General features: G+C 35.9%; 1 protein-coding gene across 1 annotated transcript; it reads left to right on the top strand.

Moving 5' to 3' along the window:
* Positions 1-688: 688 nt before the first annotated feature.
* Positions 689-15996, top strand: ggt1b (gamma-glutamyltransferase 1b). The gene is made up of 13 exons (XM_059539557.1): positions 689-1199; positions 4179-4361; positions 5409-5539; positions 5992-6081; positions 6471-6663; positions 6842-7002; positions 7867-8016; positions 10240-10376; positions 12465-12652; positions 12783-12910; positions 13955-14067; positions 14162-14275; positions 15496-15996. Exons 2-13 carry the CDS (start codon positions 4183-4185, stop codon positions 15640-15642), a joined length of 1731 nt encoding a protein of 576 aa, XP_059395540.1. The 5' UTR covers positions 689-1199; positions 4179-4182; the 3' UTR covers positions 15643-15996.
* Positions 15997-17824: the final 1828 nt, after the last annotated feature.

Raw genomic sequence — 17824 nt, 5'->3', positions numbered from 1 at the left:
TTCTAATCGAATCAGCCGTTCTGAACAAATTGTTTGATTTGAATGATTCAATAAATCATTTATTAAAACATGGACTTGCTGACAACTACTGGCGTTTTTTTGTCATTATTATTTATCTACGACATTCCTAAACCAGACAAGGTGCCGGTGTTGTGCCCACTGCAGGCACAAAAACACATTTTGCTAAATATTTACCAAAATTCCTCCATTTCAGGCAACAGAAGGAAAAATGCTTCATTTAATAAGGCAAATTTTTCATTAAATAAAAACCTTTTTGGACCCCACAACCCTGCCGAAAAAGACAATGACCGCACCACCCCCCTGAAATATTTTTAGAATTCGACCATTTTTTTAGGCAATTACATGAAAGGTATTTCAAATAATGACACGATATTACTATGGTATTATGTTAGGGGAGAAAACATTTTCAATAAAAAAAAAAAAAAATCATATCATGACATAACCATTTAATACTATCAACATTCAGGCTCAATTGAATTTTTCAATTTTTCAATTTTTCTTTTTGTATGTTTAGGTTTTTGTTTGCAGTAAAACAGTACATACAATTTATACAGTACAAATAATCCCATATAAATCATATACTGACAAACAAATAGTACAGAGACATCCATCAAAATATAGATGTTTGTTTTAGACATGGCATTACCATGGAGTTTTGTATATGTTGTATTCACTGGAAGAGCTGTGTTGAGAAAAAGCACTGAAGAGGCTTGTTGTTAAACCAGTAAACAGGTTAGATGTTGAATATTTGGGCTTTTTTATGTCTACATTATGTGGAACATTAAATGTCCAAACTTCCTAGTTAATCATTCACTATAGGCAAATGTAACAGATTACAACATGAACGGCTTAACCATTCAAAGATTAAATGTGTGAATACAAGTGATAGTGTAACAGAAATCCACCTGTAGGTGTGAAAAAATTGCTAGTGTTATTTTTTGCAGACGTCATCCTGTAATTGTGGCACAGGTGGGTTTACCATCACAAGACAACCTCTGCCCTTTTCACTGGTGTCCATAAAACAATTATGGATGATTTCACAGACTGATTTGGTTAAAGTTTGATGGTCATTATAGTTAGACATTGAGAGCCAGAGGTTTGCAGCATTGGCTCAGTCAGCCTGTGGAAAGGAGGCTCATTCTATGGGACAATCTACAAGAGGCCTGTGAAGTCTACAGGTAGGTGATACTCCATATACTCAAACCTCAATGTGCATTAAACTCATCAGTTATCAAATTAACGTAATCATCCCAAGAACTTTGCCTATTTTCACACAGAACGCAAATGAAAAATATAAGAAGGCAGAAATATTGTTTAGCATCTGTCCCGTTGTTGCATCTTTTAAATTGGAAGGAACATGCACTGAATTCTGAGGATTGTAATTTGTGCTCTTTGTTGTGATTTGTAAGAGGAAATAACACAATCTTTCACTCTTTTCTGTACGTCTGAGAAAATTCTAGTCTCTTGTGTGGTGGGTTTAATTTTGTTGGCTGGAGGCACTGCAGGTTTCTCTGAGGTTTTTCTGCCGCAGTTCGTTCCCACACACAGCAGAGTCTGACAGGATTTAATGTGGACAGTAGCAGGGCTTTGAAACTATGGAAAGATGTTTTTCTGAGGAAGATTTCACTTAATACAAACCTTTTTTTATTCAAGTTTTCAAATTATAAATGCATGATACCTTGCTGCCTTTGGTGGGGATACATGAAGCTACATTAAGCAACATAAAATGTAGAATATGAAAGAGCCAGAATGCATATTGTAGTTCTCTATAGTGCTCATTTTGTGGTCAAATAATACAGAATCAGGAGTTGATTTACACTGGGAAGCAATAAGCATGTGTATAATGATCAAATGAGCAAGCATTTTTAACAGCAAAACTAGAGTAGAAACAGGAGCGATGGAGAATCCTGATAAGCTGCAATCTTCCTCAGAGGAATACTAACAGCCAACTAAATGAGAAAAATTTATTATGCTTTTTTGAATGCATAATCATTACAAATATGCCTTGACAGTGTATTTAGCAAGAAAGAAGAAAATGTTGTAAGCATATCCAATCTCCTGTTTTTAATATTCTGAATTCTGAATTATGTTGTGTTACATAAAGGATAGAAACAGTTAAAGGGCACCTTTAAGCAGCTTACATTGTACAATCATAGATTGCAAAAGTAAATATGACCAGGTCAAGATTATATGAGAATACACAAGCCTGATATATCTTATCTAGTAGGTACAGTAAGGTCATGTTCTTTTTGTTTAGTCAGCAGTTAGATTTAATCTATTAGTTTAAATTCAGTAATTCATTGTGTTCAGGTTCACTTAATTGTTTCAGTTTGAGCTTTTCACACTGTGGTTAACCCTGGATTAACGTTGTTCAAAACCCTGCTTTTAACCCCAAGTGAAACACTTGTAATTTAAAGGGGGAGGTTATGAGAACCTGCTTTTGCGGTGTTAACCCACATTTTCATGTGAAATGTGTACAGTGTGAAACGAAACAGTGTTACTTGTTACTTGTAGTGTTGCTTTCACACCTAGTTAACCCTTGGTCATTCTAAACCCTGGGTTAACAGAATGTCCACTGCTCATAATTTACCCGGAGTTAACAATTAACCCTGGGTATTCATAAGATGACATTTCACACTTTGCATGGCTAGATGCTGAGTTAATTTTCTTATTTGTATATTTTTGGCATCAGTGTCAGCACCTGTATGAAAGCAGTACGTGACATGTTTTTATAACAGCTGTAGCATTGCACATCCTCATACAGCTAACAATACCATCAAGTTTTCCATAATAGAATTTTCGGACTATAAAGGTAAGAATGAAACGGTCTCTTCTTTACTCATTTTAACGTGTTTTCCATCATCAATTAAAGGTGCTGTGTGTATTTTTGTTGACTGTGCTAACGTGTATATACGCTAATATGTTTGCAGATATTTTGGAAACATGCTAAATTCAAATACTTGTTTCTCCGAGAAACAATGCTGCCATCATTTATTCTACTTTTGGAATTTGTGTTCCGTGTCAGAATGTCTGTTTTTGTTTTGGTCTGTGTGATTCTGCCCTCTGTCAATTTACCCAAAAGTAATTCAACACACCGGGTTGCAATTGGAAAACAAAACATTAAAAAAGAAAAAAAGCCAGCAAACAATCTGGGTCAGTCAAAATGTTCTATGACTAGAGGTATATCAGAATGTGGATAAATCAGTTCAACAATCTGGCAACTCATGTGAGCGTGAAGTGGAAATGGAGAAGGGGGAAACGACTCTCTCTGTGGTTGCATTGAATAAACAGGAATCTTTGGTGGCCTACTTGTTGCCTTGCTGCCTTATCAGACAATGACTTTGCAGGCAACAAAACTGATTTCGGACATGCTTCTGAGGAAGCCTAATGGTTTAATGATCTACAACAAAACAAAACGAAGTAATATTTATTTACTATAAAACTGATTTCTAACTAGAAGTAACATTAAAAGTGATAACTGACCACCAAATGCAATTTTCTGACGCCAACAGTCACGGAATGGAACACACAGGATTGTGGGATATCAAAGACAGGGAAGGATACATCTGTGCTGCCTTCAATAATCGATCAGGAGACAGGAAGTGAAGCTCACATTGGATTTGGACTTGCCTTGATGCTTTCCTACTTTGTAATACATCCTCTGAAGGCAGCATTTTTATCTTTCAAACGCATCCAACGCAGTGACTGTCCAAATCACAGCCAAACCCTGGTTAAAAAAGGTTAAAAGCGGGGTTTAGAACAACGATAACCTGGGCTTACATGTGAAAAGCCCTTTGTCCGGACTTGATGCTTTGCAACAGACACCCAATCACGTTCCTAGTATTTATCGTGCTTCAGACAGTCATAAACACTGCATGTAAAACAGTCTTTTCAGTGTTTGAGTGCAAAAATGTCACATGATGATGGGAAGGTAATTAGATTTATACCTTTATAGTCTGAAAAGTCCATTGTCGACACTGACATAGCAAATAGAAACATAAACCGGGTGTTTAGGAATGGGCAGTGTGAAATGTCAGCGTTCTAATGAAAGCCTTAATTAATTACATGACTGCTTTCAGATAAGGTGGCAAAAAATAAACAAGCAGTCTATATGCATCAGCAACAGAAAACTAGACATTTGCTGTCACGTGTTGCAGGGAAATGGTGCAGAAGTCTACTGTGGTGGGCCTCGCTTTGCTGCTGCTGGCTGCAGTCGGCACGTTTTTGGCCGTTTTCTTTTCAGTGCAGGGCAAGAAGCCCTCTCCTGAACCTGAACCTGAAAATGGTTACTTCAAGGCAGCAGTGGCAGCAGATGCTGGGACGTGCTCAGAGATCGGCAGGTTTGAGCTCTAATCTCCTGAAAATCACATTCACTTTTTGCCATCTAGGACATGTAGACTGTTTAATAGCCGAATCATCCACATTTCATCCTCCCATACCACACACCAAAGAAAGTTTTAAGGATTGCATAATGCAGTAATTGGTTTTTAACTCATCAACTGCAAAAGTGAAATGTTTGTAGTGCAGATAAACATTTTTCTTGGATTGTTATTGGGTTGTATATCAATAGAGCTCTGTGAAAAGCCAAATATTAGAATGTTTTGTCACGTTACTTAAAAATGTGCAGCAGGACGTTAAATCCACTTTAATTGGTTTTATGTAAGTGAGAACTATTATTAAATACCACTGACTCAAACGGAGCACACTAATGAACATCATTTTAAAGGTCACATCTGGTAGGAATAGATCCTTAAGATTTAACACCAGAGGTGAACAGACTACAAATGTTAACTAACAGATATCATCATACTTACCCAGAAGACTAATCACAGTACATTGAGACAACAGTTTTGTATTACATGTTTTCTGGAATGTTATGTAAATATGCAAATGAGGCATTACCTAATTAAGTATGCACTCATTTGCATAGATTTTCTAGAAAAGAAATCTGAATACCTGATGAAGCCAAGTTCAAACTTCTTGTTTCATTTGGTTGACATATTAGCTGAAGTTATTTTACAAAGGAGATTAGGATATTTATTTGCATCACTCTATAAATTGGAACAATATTGTCAGGAGCCAGGAATCAAGTAATGGAATGTTTTATAAATCAGGTGTATGATATATGAGCAAACCCCTCTGTAAAAACATTAGGAGTATAGATGGGACTAAAACTGTAAAGTCTGGTGTATGTGTGTAAGTGTTGATGAAGTGGAGATTTGATCTATAGATGCAAAAAGATCAATTGTATTAAAATGAACACACATATAGCACATTTTTGTAAATGCATAATAGGTTTTCTTCAAAAAAGTTGTCAGTGCATTCTGATATTTAAAATGATCATATCAAGGTTTGCATGCCACATGCCCTCTCTGTGTCTCCTCCAGGGATATCCTGAAGAGAGGCGGTTCTGCTGTAGATTCTGCCATTGCTGCTCTGCTGTGCGTGGGATTGATGAATGCCCACAGCATGGGCATCGGAGGAGGGCTCTTCTTCACTATTTATGATGCCAAAACAGGTCACTATCACCAGTCTGATTCAACCTGACACACCAGTCTGCAGTGTCTGTGTGTGTCTAAAAAAATTCTGCACATATAAGGATCTATTTTTATAATTTTTAAAATATAATTTATATTTAATAATATTAAATGTAAGTTATGCACACACTGCATAAATAAATTATTTTAATATTATTTTTTATTTTAATGTTATTTATATTCTAATATTATTTATATTTATTAAAAATATATTTACCTATACATATTGATAGTTATATATGCATTATTGGCAAAATATATTTATAAACTGCATAAATAAAATTTAAATAATATAAATGTTAAAATGTGTCTGTGAAAAGTTTATGCACATTTTAAGAGTTATTTTTTATTTTTATTTTTATTACAATTATATAATAAATATGCATATTTTTGGATTTCTTCATATTTATAGATTTTTTACTTGATTTTGCAGGAAAAGTCGAAACCATCAATGCACGTGAGACGGCCCCTGCAAACGCAACCAGAGACATGTTTGGAAATAGTACAGATCTTTCCCAGAAAGGTATCTATTAACTACATTACATTAACTGGGAAAATCATTAGTGAAACAGGATTTACACGATGAGTGGCCTCGTGATAAGGTGCCTGGATGGAGAGATAAGCATAAAAAACCATCAACACAATTTCATCAATCAATAACTCACAGTACATCAGGCTCTACATATGGTTGATACAGGACTTTTCCAGGAAAACCGTACAACTTAATCTCAGTTCAATGTACATATGGTTTCATGTCACAAAGTATGTAGTGTTAACAACTGCCATATGTATTTTTTTAACGGCTGCATTTTTATTATTCTTAAGTTCAGTGTTTCAGAACTGTTGGTTCTGAAATACATATGGTTTTAGATTTAAATAGTTTTAGAACATATAATAAAAAAACATCCACAGGTGGTTTGTCCATCGCTGTTCCTGGAGAGATACGGGGGTATGAAATGGCCCATAAACGGCATGGCAAGCTTCCATGGAAAGAGCTGTTTTTACCCAGCATACAACTGGCCAGAAACGGCTTTCCTGTTGGCAGAGCATTGGCAAGTGCCATTAAATCAAACAGAAACATCATTATGGGTGATAAGATGTTATGGTGAGCACACATGGGTATTTTCAACCAAGATGTTAAGCATTAAAAATATACACAATTTGTCTTTGATATGACAGTGGGGTGATATTATAAAAACATTTCTATAATGTAATTTGTAATACGTTATATTCCCTTTCAGCCACTGCGTTTATGCACTAACATTTTCGGTTCGGTTCCTCAGTTCTGTGTTCTGCGATTCCACCGGCAACATCCTACAGGAAAACCACACCATCACCTTCACAAAACTGGCTGACACTTATGAGGTCATTGCAGAGAATGGGCCTGATGCTTTCTACAGCGGACGGCTTGCTGAGAGCCTTGTGAGGGACATCCAAGCTGCAGGTTTTTATTCACACATATGTCTATTCCATTAGCTGCTATGAATAACTCATAATCTGGACTAAATCAAAAGTGTGGTTGGATGACGTGATTTAGCCCAGGGGTTTTCAAACTGTACCCCAGAGGACCTTGAATGTGAACTATGTGAACAGCAATAAATAAAAAACATATCTTTTTGTTTTAATGCACACACTACGGAAATAAAATACAGTATATGCAAACATACTGTATATGCATTGTTTAAATTTGAGTTCTTATGCACAATGCTTAGATAACATATACATTTAGAAAGACTATTTAATTTAATATATTTATATGGATTAAAGTTCGTTTAATCTGCATGGATACAATGTAAATAATATTTTTTAAATATTTATTTTATGCACAAATATTCACAAATACAGTCTTTGTTCATTAAAGATATCAAAACATTCAAATGCCTGAAATCCCCTGAGCTAACCCTTAAAAGTTTCTTAAGTCTCAAGCCTTAATCTAACTTAAAATCTTGATCCATGAATACTTTCTGCTATATTAAATCACTTTAAGTGTAGAGCCACATTTTTTTATTTCCTGCCAGATGTACTTGACTGCCCATATTAGTGAGTTAAAGATGCAGTTGTGCAGTTGTGAAGTTGTGCAGTTTCTAGGGTTCTGTTGAGGCTGATGTGTTGTGGTTCATTGATTTCCAAATATTTTACATCCCACACTAATTCCTGCAGTGCTGCCAATAGTCCACCGAGGCCGAAGTGTTGAAGGATAACACACAATTGGTTGTTAATGACTAAATCAATAACTCGGTTTGATCTCATTAAGTTGCGTAGCATCATGCATCATACAGTACGTCCGTCTGTGTCGTGTGTGTTGCAGATGGGATTCTAACTCTGGAGGACTTGAGAGATTACAAGCCCTTATTGGATGATTACCCCCTCACTACCACCGTGGGTGAATACACAATGGTGACACCAAACGCGCCTGCCAGCGGCCCAGTCCTCACACTGATACTCAACATCCTGAGTGGTAGGTACAGAGTTCAAGCACTGGAAAACCTATCCAGTGCTGCGATTCCCACTTGGATTGTAACCCTAAGTAGATCACCAATGATCACTATGCAGCTCAGGGCACAAATGAACTATTCATGCCTGAAATTGCTTTCGTATATAGGGGCATTTAATATATAGCCTACAATTATAATAGTATAGGCTAAACTAAGGTATTTTTTTAAAATATATTTTTCGAAAGAAAATTTCTGAAAGATTATCACAGAACCAAAATTTTGAAATGGTTCCAACATATCACGCAAACAGTCATTGGGAACCTATTATAGTTGATTTATTTCTATATTTTCCATTTTTGTTTTAATTTGAGTTACTTTTTGTAATTTGTATTATATTATAATTTTAAATAGCTGTTTTCAGTTTAAGCAATGATAAATTTTGCCTTGTCAACTAGCTGAATTTTATTTTTTTATTATTAATTTCAGTTACATTTATTTGATTTCAAAAATGGTTTCTTTATGGTTTTAGTTTTATTAAACTACCCTGACCCGAACTCAAAATCGATTTTAGTGATTTTAACCACCAGCCAGTAAATATAAGTCTGCAGAGTAGGTCCATTGTTCACTCGTGTTAGACATTCTGAAAAGTTGAGTTCAAGATTGTTTCGTAAGGCTTTCAAAACAGTCTATTCCTAAGAGTCATTTATTCGCAAATTAGACATTACGGCTCGTGCTGTGTTAATTGTCGCATACAAATTTTTCCTGACTGGATTTTACATTTTTGTTGCACATATGCTTGTTATGTTGTATAATGATATGTCATTGTAACAATATTCAAACTTCAAAATCATCTGGAAGAAGGAGGCGGGAACCGACGGACAATCAAACTGAAGCTTTAATAAAATTAACACAAAACAGCGCGACAGCCCCTCGTGGATGACTGCCGCACACAAACAAAAACCAAACACAAAATAAAAACCCAGGCCTGGTCCCTGCATGGAAATATGGTGTTTTTAGCAGTGAGAGGAAGCATCTAGTGATGACTGATTATACAGGATGAACGTTAGCCAATCTTTAATGTTCTTAACTGTTTCCTCATGTTGAATAGTGATTTCAGAACATCCCAACTTTTCTTTGCTACAAGCTATTAAAATCCCTCCACCCTTCGCTCCTGTCTCCCACACCAACACTAACGTGGGCTGTTTGCCACTAATTGGACACAAACCAAGCATGGAAAAATCCATGCAGTCAGTGTGTTCCGACCCTTTCCTTGGGGTTCCACCAGTAGGGGATACTCTGAAGCAGCCTGTCATCTGAGATTCATCAGCTTTGCTTTCTTGCGGCGAGCTGGACACTCTCCACAGCTCTGTGTCTTGGTCTTCAGACACCCACTCTGTAGCTTTACTGATTAGATACTTAGTCATTAAGTTGCTGCCAGACAGGGCACGGCTGTCGATAAACACTGTTAGCACTTGTTTTTTTTTTCTTCTTCACAATAAAGCTTGATGTATTCAGTCGTTATGAAACATCTTCCATAGCGAATCATTCATAATTGTTCAATTATTTCAAAAAGACGGGTCTGACATGAATGCTCGAGACAATTTGAGAAGTTTTCAGACACTAAAACTGGGTCAGTTGTCCAATGGTAAAATAATAGTTGACCTAAAAGTGAAAATGATGTCGCTATTTACTCGCTCTCGTGTCATTTGCTAACCCATATGACTGACTTACTTAAGTGGAACACAAATGAGATGTTTTGCAGAATGTTCTGCAACATTCTCAGGGTTTAAAATTAAATTAAATCAGAAATTAAATTTTCCATATTAATCACATTTGTGATTCTGCATATTCAGATTTGATTAGATGAAAGGGAAAAACATTACCCAGGTAACATTCCCTGTATGTTATCAAAATTATATTTCAAAATGTTCTCAGAACATTTATAATGTCCAGTTTTTGGAACTTTTTTTTTTTTGCTTGTGCGAAAATTAAGTGAACATTCCATTGTATCATTTTGCAAACATTATGGAAATGTTACTTTTGAATGTTCTCTGAAGTAATAAAAGGTAAAAATGACTATACAAACGCTCAGGTAAAACTTTTTGGAGTAAATAGCTTCTGAAGACCTTTCTATGGCAGTCATCTTGATGATTGGCAGTTCTAGTCATTTATATGACAACAGTTAGCATGGTTGAGTAATCACAGAATGTAGTGAATCTAACTGAGCTCTCATTGTTTTTCCTCAGGTTACAACTTCAGTTCAGACAGTGTCTCCACCACTGAAAAGAAAACCCTCACCTATCATCGCATAATAGAGGCATTCCGGTTTGCGTATGCCAAGAGGAGCGTCTTGGGGGATCCAGAATTCCTCAACATCTCTAGTGTAAGTTGTGATGAAAGCGATACTTATACTGAATAAAATAAAATTCTGTCATCATTTACTCATCCTCATCTCATTCTTAACCTGTATGATTTACGTTCTTCTGTAGAACACAATGTAAGATATTTTGTATCATGCATGTTTTGTCTTCCTTTTTGTCCTATATCATGTCATTTTGATTTTTGCTATTTCTATGTAATTTATTTTTATTAAATTTAATTTCAGTTTTAATAATTTAAGAACTTTAATTGTTTTATTTTATTTTATTGCCAGTGCAACATTTCTTACGTTTAGGGCAAAAAATTGTTTTTTTTAAACTTTCTATTTAATATGTATATAAACTCATACAAAATCAGCTGATATCTATCTATCTATCTATCTATCTATCTATCTATCTATCTATAAATGCTGAAAACTAGTTAGTATCTGGTGTGACCACCATTTGCCTCATGCAGTGCAACACATCTCCTTTGCATAAGTTGATAAGGTTGTTGATTGTGGCCTGTGGGCTGTTGGTCCACTCCTCTTCAATGGCTCTTCAGTGTATATACAGGTGCTTCTCAATAAATTAGAATGTTGAGGAAAAGTTAATTTATTTCAGTAATTCAACTCAAATTGTGAAATTCATGTATTAAATAAATTCAATGCACACAGACTGAAGTAGTTTAATTCTTTGGTTATCTCAACAAATTAGAATATGATGACATGCCAATCAGCTAATCAACTTAAAACACCTGCAAAGGTTTCCTGAGCCTTCAAAATGGTCTCTGACAATCATTGACACCCTTCACAAGAAGTGTAAGTCACAAAAATTCATTGCCAATAAGCTGGCTGTTCACAGAGTGCTGTATCCAAGCATGTTAACAGAAAGTTGAGTGGAACGTTTAAAGAACTTCACAAGGAATGGACCGAGGCTGGGGTCAAGGCATACAGACTTGTCAAGGAATTTGGCTACAGTTGTCGTATTCCTCTTGGTAAGCCACTCCTGAACCACAGACAACATCAGAGGCATCTTACCTGGACTAAGGAGAAGAAGAACTGGACTGTTGCCACTGGTCCAAAGTCCTTTTTTCAGATGAGAGCAAGTTTTGTATTTCATTTGGAAACCAAGGTCCTAGAGTCTGGAGGATGGGTGGAGAAGCTCATAGCCCAAGTTGCTTGAAGTCCAGTGTTAAGTTTCCACAGTCTGTGATGATTTGGGGTGCAATGTCATCTGCTGATGTTGGTCCATTGTGTTTTTTGAAAACCAATGTCACTGCACCAGTTTACCAAGAAATCTTGGAGCACTTCGTGCTTCCTTCTGCTGACCAGCTTTTTGAAGATGCTGATTTCATTTTCCAGCAGGATTTGGCACCTGCCCACACTGCCAAAAGCACCAAAAGTTGGTTAAATGACCATGGTGTTGGTGTGCTTGACTGGCCAGCAAACTCACCAGACCTGAACCCTAGAGAGAATCTATGGGATATTGTCAAGAGGAAAATGAGAAACAAGAGACCAAAAAATGCAGATGAGCTGAAGGCCACTGTCAAAGAAACCTGTGCTTCCATACCACCTCAGCAGTGCCACAAACTGAACACCTCCATGCCACGCCAAACTGAGGCAGTAATTAAAGCAAAAGAAGCCCCCTAACAAGTATTGAGTTCATGTACAGTAAATTAACATACTTTCCAGAAGGCCAACAATTCACTAGATGTTTAAATTGGTTTTATGAAGTATTCTAATTTGTTGAGATAGTGAATTGGTGGGTTTTTGTTAAATGTGATTTAAAATCATCACAATTAAAAGAACCAAAGAATTAAACTACTTCAGTCTGTGTGCATTGAATTTATTTAATACATGACTTTCACAATTTGACTTGAATTACTGAAAAAATTATTCTTCCTCCACATTCTATGGCATTTGTTCGTCAGCTGTGATCAAAGTGGTTACTGAAACCGGAATGCTTTATCTCACATTGATCACAGAGGATGAAAATAGTGTGCTATTGAACGGCTCATTGTGCGTCCACTCTTTTGATCAGCAGTTCTTTCAAGCTGTAGATTACTGTACCACCTAGTAATGATCTGCTTACCTCCTCTTTCTCGCCGGCAGTTCATCCAGAACATTACCTCGAAGGACTACGCTGACATGATACTTCAGAAGATCACAGATAATACGACTCAGCAAGAGAGCTACTATGAACCCGAGTTCTACATTCCTGATGATCATGGCACTGCACATGTGTCAGTAGTGGCAGAGGACGGCAGCGCGGTCGCCGCCACCAGCACCATCAACCTATAGTGAGCATTTGCCATCTCAAACATCTGTTGCTATTTAGTCAGAGAGTGTACACTTTTCAGGAAAATGTACATACTTATTCATTTAATAATAATATTTGTAAAAGGCATCATATTCTTTTTCTTCTCCCAGTTTTGGCTCCAAGTTTATGTCAAATTCAACAGGAATTATACTGAACAACGAGATGGATGACTTCAGTTCTCCTTTGATCACCAATAACTTTGGAGTTCCTCCTTCTCCCAACAACTTCATTGCCCCACGTGAGAAAGCATGATAACAACCACTGGCCATAACATATTTTTGTAGTATGTATACTATAAGTCACATGAGGCCATAATTTACATTGACTTTTATGCACAATGTTTTCTTAACATCATTACAAGGTAAAATAACTGTAACCACAATATGATAAAAACAATATAAGTCAAGAGTAAATTTTTATGTATATTAAGAATATCTTACCTTTAGTGGATATTATTCAAAATTATGGACTTCAAAATGAATACTTATAATAATACATTATAAGTAAATAAATAATTTAATATAATCAGTATTTTAAATGTATAACACCTAATATTGTCACGTGGATGAAGGAGGATGAACCCAAAAGCAGAGTCACAGCAACACAGTTTATTAAACAAAAAACAGGAAAAACAAAACCCACGAGGGGGCAAAACAAGGGTTAGACAGACAAAAGATGACGAAACTAGACTAACACTTTACAAACTAGACTATGACTGAAACAGGATCAAACAACTACTTTGACAAGACTCTCAACAGACTAACTTACGGACAGCTCTCACATTGATTAACATTGACAACAGTTGGCAACATTTGACAATGAACCGACAAAGGACAGAGAAACACACGGGGTTTATAAAGGGAGGCTAATAATAAACACAACAGGTGGAACAGGTAAATCAATGATGACCAAACTAGGGTAACAAGGGGGGCGGGGCAAGGAAACGAGACAACATAAGCACATGGCCCAAAGACAAGGCCATGTGCTTGAACACAAAACACGGGCCTGTCATGATCCTGCCTCAAGACTAGAGAAAAATCAGGACATGAAGGCAGAATCATGACAAATATATTAATATTAATATCAAATGTAATAAATATTATATCAGTAATAAACAGGAGAATAGTAATAAATATAAATAAATACATTTAATACATTTCAGATAATAAGCATTTTATATTGAAGACTATGCAGTATGCATTATGCTGGTACATAATTTCACACTTCCGTGTATCTTTGAAGATTCTGTTTGTTAACTCTGTTGCTTTTCATTTTTGCTCAGATAAAAGACCCATGTCTTCTATGTGTCCCGCCATCCTGCTGGACAAAAACAATAAGGTTAAAATGGTGGTTGGAGGCTCTGGTGGAACAAAGATCACCACAGCAGTGGCCAAGGTGCACTTCCATTTTATTTTAGTCTAGATAGTTGTTCTGGGCATAGTTCAGACCTTATCAACTCATAAATAACTGACATTTTCTGTTTGCACAGGTGATCTTAAATGCACTGTTCTTCGACTATGACCTGAAGAAAGCAATAGTAGACCCGAGAGTTCACAATCAGCTCAGTCCAAACACCACACAAGTAGAGCCTGACCTCGACAAGGTGGGTGAAGAAATGTATACAGGCTTCATTTTAAACAGCAATACTGGAAATATGACTGAAATAATGTACAACATATACTGTACATCTCCTCTATGCTGTACACTGTAAAAAAAAAAAAAAAACTTGACATTCCTGGTAAAAAATGGCAAAGGTTGTTGCCAAAACTTTACTGGACTGAATGTAAATTTACAGTAAAAAAACAAACAGATTTCATTAACTGCTATGATGTTAATATTTGAATCTACTGAAGTACTAAAATCTGTTTTGTACCTTTATAATGTGCTGATAACTACCATAAAAGCACTGGTGGTAATGAGAAATCTACATGATAATTCAAAGTTCAATACAATTAGATTTTCCACAAGCTGAGGTAAATATTTATATATAGAAGATCATTATATACAGAAGAATATTAATATGTAGATGACACAGTTAGACACACAGATACAAAACACCATCTTGGAAACACACAACACTGAAATAATGCAATAAACATGCAAATCGTAAACTAAGAATAAACAGTTAGTTCAATGAAAAAAGCATCTAATGTGAGCTGTCACACAGGGACTTTTTTAAATGTGAGTTTATGTTTTGTCATCTGTAAACGATCAGATGTTTATTCTTTATCACTTCCAAAAACTAAATGTAACATTATTTAAATGTAGTTATATTTATTTTTAAAAATCCTCTGTATATAGTAAGGAAACTTAATTTTTAACCAATTAACAGTTTTTTTACTGCATTTTTACCAGTAAAAAAAAAAAAAAAAAATATATATATATATATATATATATATATATATATATATATATTTATTTATTTATTTATTTATTTATTTATTTATTTATTTATTTATTTATTTTTAATGCATGTGAGTGTTTTTGAGTGTAACCACTTATCTGTGGTCACATTTTGTCCAAAATGAATTTTTTTATTCTTACTGCAGGTTTACCGTTTTTATGTTGGATTGAATTTTTTTTTTTTACTACATTTTTACTAGTAAAATAATAATTTTTATTTTTATTTTAACGCATGAGTGTTTTCGAGTGTAACCACTTAATCTGTGGTCACATTTTGCCCTAAAATGAAATTATTGTAACCTCAGATTCTTTTAATGTTGGAGTGAAACATCACCTGGATATTTTCTTGATATTTTCTTTGGTTGTTCTGAATACACATGACTTTTTGCTAAGCAGAACCCACTCACTATAAACCCACAGGCCATTTTGGAGGGTCTTGCTGCGAAGAACCATGTAATAGAGGTGTTGAAGTCTATGGGCGCAGTGGTTCAGGCCGTGGTGCGGAACAGTGCTGGCCTCAGCGCTGAGTCAGACCCCCGTAAGGGAGGATATGCAGCTGGGTACTGACATCCGACTCAGCGATCCAGGCCTTCGGTCCAGCTGGAGGCAATGGAGATGCTACTTTCAAGACCCCAAGGGAACTTTGCCCTCATGCTGCTCTGAAAATACCAAGTGCCTCCATCAGAGATACAGGCAAATCAGCTCTGAACAATCAAAAACTCTGGAAATGTTGATCTCTGCACACTCCATTTTCAGTGAATGAGGAATAAAACAAATTCAAATACACTCACAATGGAAACGCACCATCTTTCTTCAGCTGTTTCGTCCGATAATTTCCACACATCATAATCTCTACAGATCTTGTTACTGCGGAAGGTTATTTATTTCTGCAAATAAACATGTTGTGATGGCCATTATGAACTTTCTTGCATGACTTCTGTCTGTATTAAGATTTACATCCAGGCCAGAGAACATTTTTGCAAGACTAAGCAGGAGCGTCTCAGGGGACAAAGTTTTAATCAAGCTTCTAATAAGAGCTGAAGCATGAACAAGAGTTGAAATGCCCGTTTTAAAGTCCCACGAGTATGTGGTCCTACCCACAGGCACCGGCCCGACATCAAGCAGCATCATTAATGATGAAGTTGTGGGGGACAGAGAAAAATCACATAAACACTCCTTAATTAAACTTTCAAAACTGTACTGGGCTAGAAAGTAACTGATAAAATGTATATGTACAGTTTGTTAAATTAAAGGAAGATTCAACTAAAAAATAAAAGTTTTGTCATTCCAAACCTGATTTGGGTTCTTATTTTGATAACCAAACATTGACTTTCATAGTCATTTTCGTCCACACACTGAAAGTCAGTGGGACCCAAAACCATTTGTCTTCCAGCATTCTTCAAAATATCTTGAAATGCATACAGGTTTGGCACGACACGAGGATGACATGAATAATGACCACATTTTGGGGTGGAGTATCCCCCTTCAATCTAACAAACTGTATATAATTTGTTGCTTGTTGTTTTATATTTTATATATGGCATATCAAGTTTGCCAAGTCAAAATATGCCAAAATTCCAAGTATACATTGTACAAAACCATGTAATTATGAATTATTTGTTGTTATTATTAAAACTAAATTCTTAAAATAAATAATTACAATTATTATTAGTTCATTTTTGTGGCCTCTGTGACCCATTTATTTCAGTAACTCTGCTAGACGCAGTATATTTCGGCCTCTGCACTCCAGAAAGGAAAGCTGATTTGCACTTTACACAGAAGTTCAAAGCTTGTCGTTAGCAGCTCATATCATAGCTGTTATTAAAGGTCACATTGTGAAGTCTGTTTAGATCATGTTTCCATATAGCAAACTCCACGCAAGTACACCGACATGTTTTGAGCACAGTCCCTGCCTCTTCATTTGCTAATATTTTAGCATTGTCTTGTGCTTTTCGGGGGCGTTTGTTCCCGCCGGGTGGCTTTGAAAGCTGTTGGGTTCATGCTGCTAGGAAAAGGTCAGGCTCTTTCACTGTTCCCGGCCCTCCTATAGGGGCTGACAATAAAGCCCTGTCACATGGTACTCGTCGCTACAACAGCACCACCATTTAGCCCAGAGCACAGCCCACACTTTTAGTCTAATTTTTGAGGTGGAACACAGTTTGAGACTAGACCCAGACGCAGGTTCAGACATTGGTTTGCTAATGATTTTATGGTGGTTGAATATTGCAAATAATATTGAGTTTAAAGGTTCACCTCAGCCTGAATGCAAATTTAGACAAAATTTTCAAGCAAAAAAGGTCAATTGTCTATTATCAACAATGTAATGATGTATGGTGCTCACGGTTCACACCAAGCAGCTTTCTGAACCTGTTACAAAATCAATGTTGGAAATTTGTTTTCACCTTTTGTGTGAAATTCCATACTGTTCTAATTCAAATTACATTAACCACTCTACACATTTACATTTAGTCATTTAGCAGACATTTCTTTTTCCAAAGGACTTACAAATGAGGACAATGTAACCAATGAAAATCAACAAAAGAGCAATGATATGCAAATGCTATAACAAGTCTCAGTTAGCTTAACGCTGTACAGGAAGCAAGGTTTTTTTTAAATTATATAATAAAAAGAAAACAAGAATAGAAAAGGAGTAGAGCAAGCTAGTGTTAGAGGTCTTTAGCTTTTGTTAACTAATAAATAAAATGAAAACAAATAGAATACAAAAAGATTAGAGAAGCTAGTGTTATTT

This window comes from Carassius carassius, chromosome 45 (assembly GCF_963082965.1).
Source record: "Carassius carassius chromosome 45, fCarCar2.1, whole genome shotgun sequence".
In the NCBI taxonomy this organism is placed as follows: Eukaryota; Metazoa; Chordata; class Actinopteri; order Cypriniformes; family Cyprinidae; genus Carassius; species Carassius carassius.
Note: the sequence above shows the minus strand (reverse complement) of the source record. Positions and strands in the feature narration are given on the sequence as shown.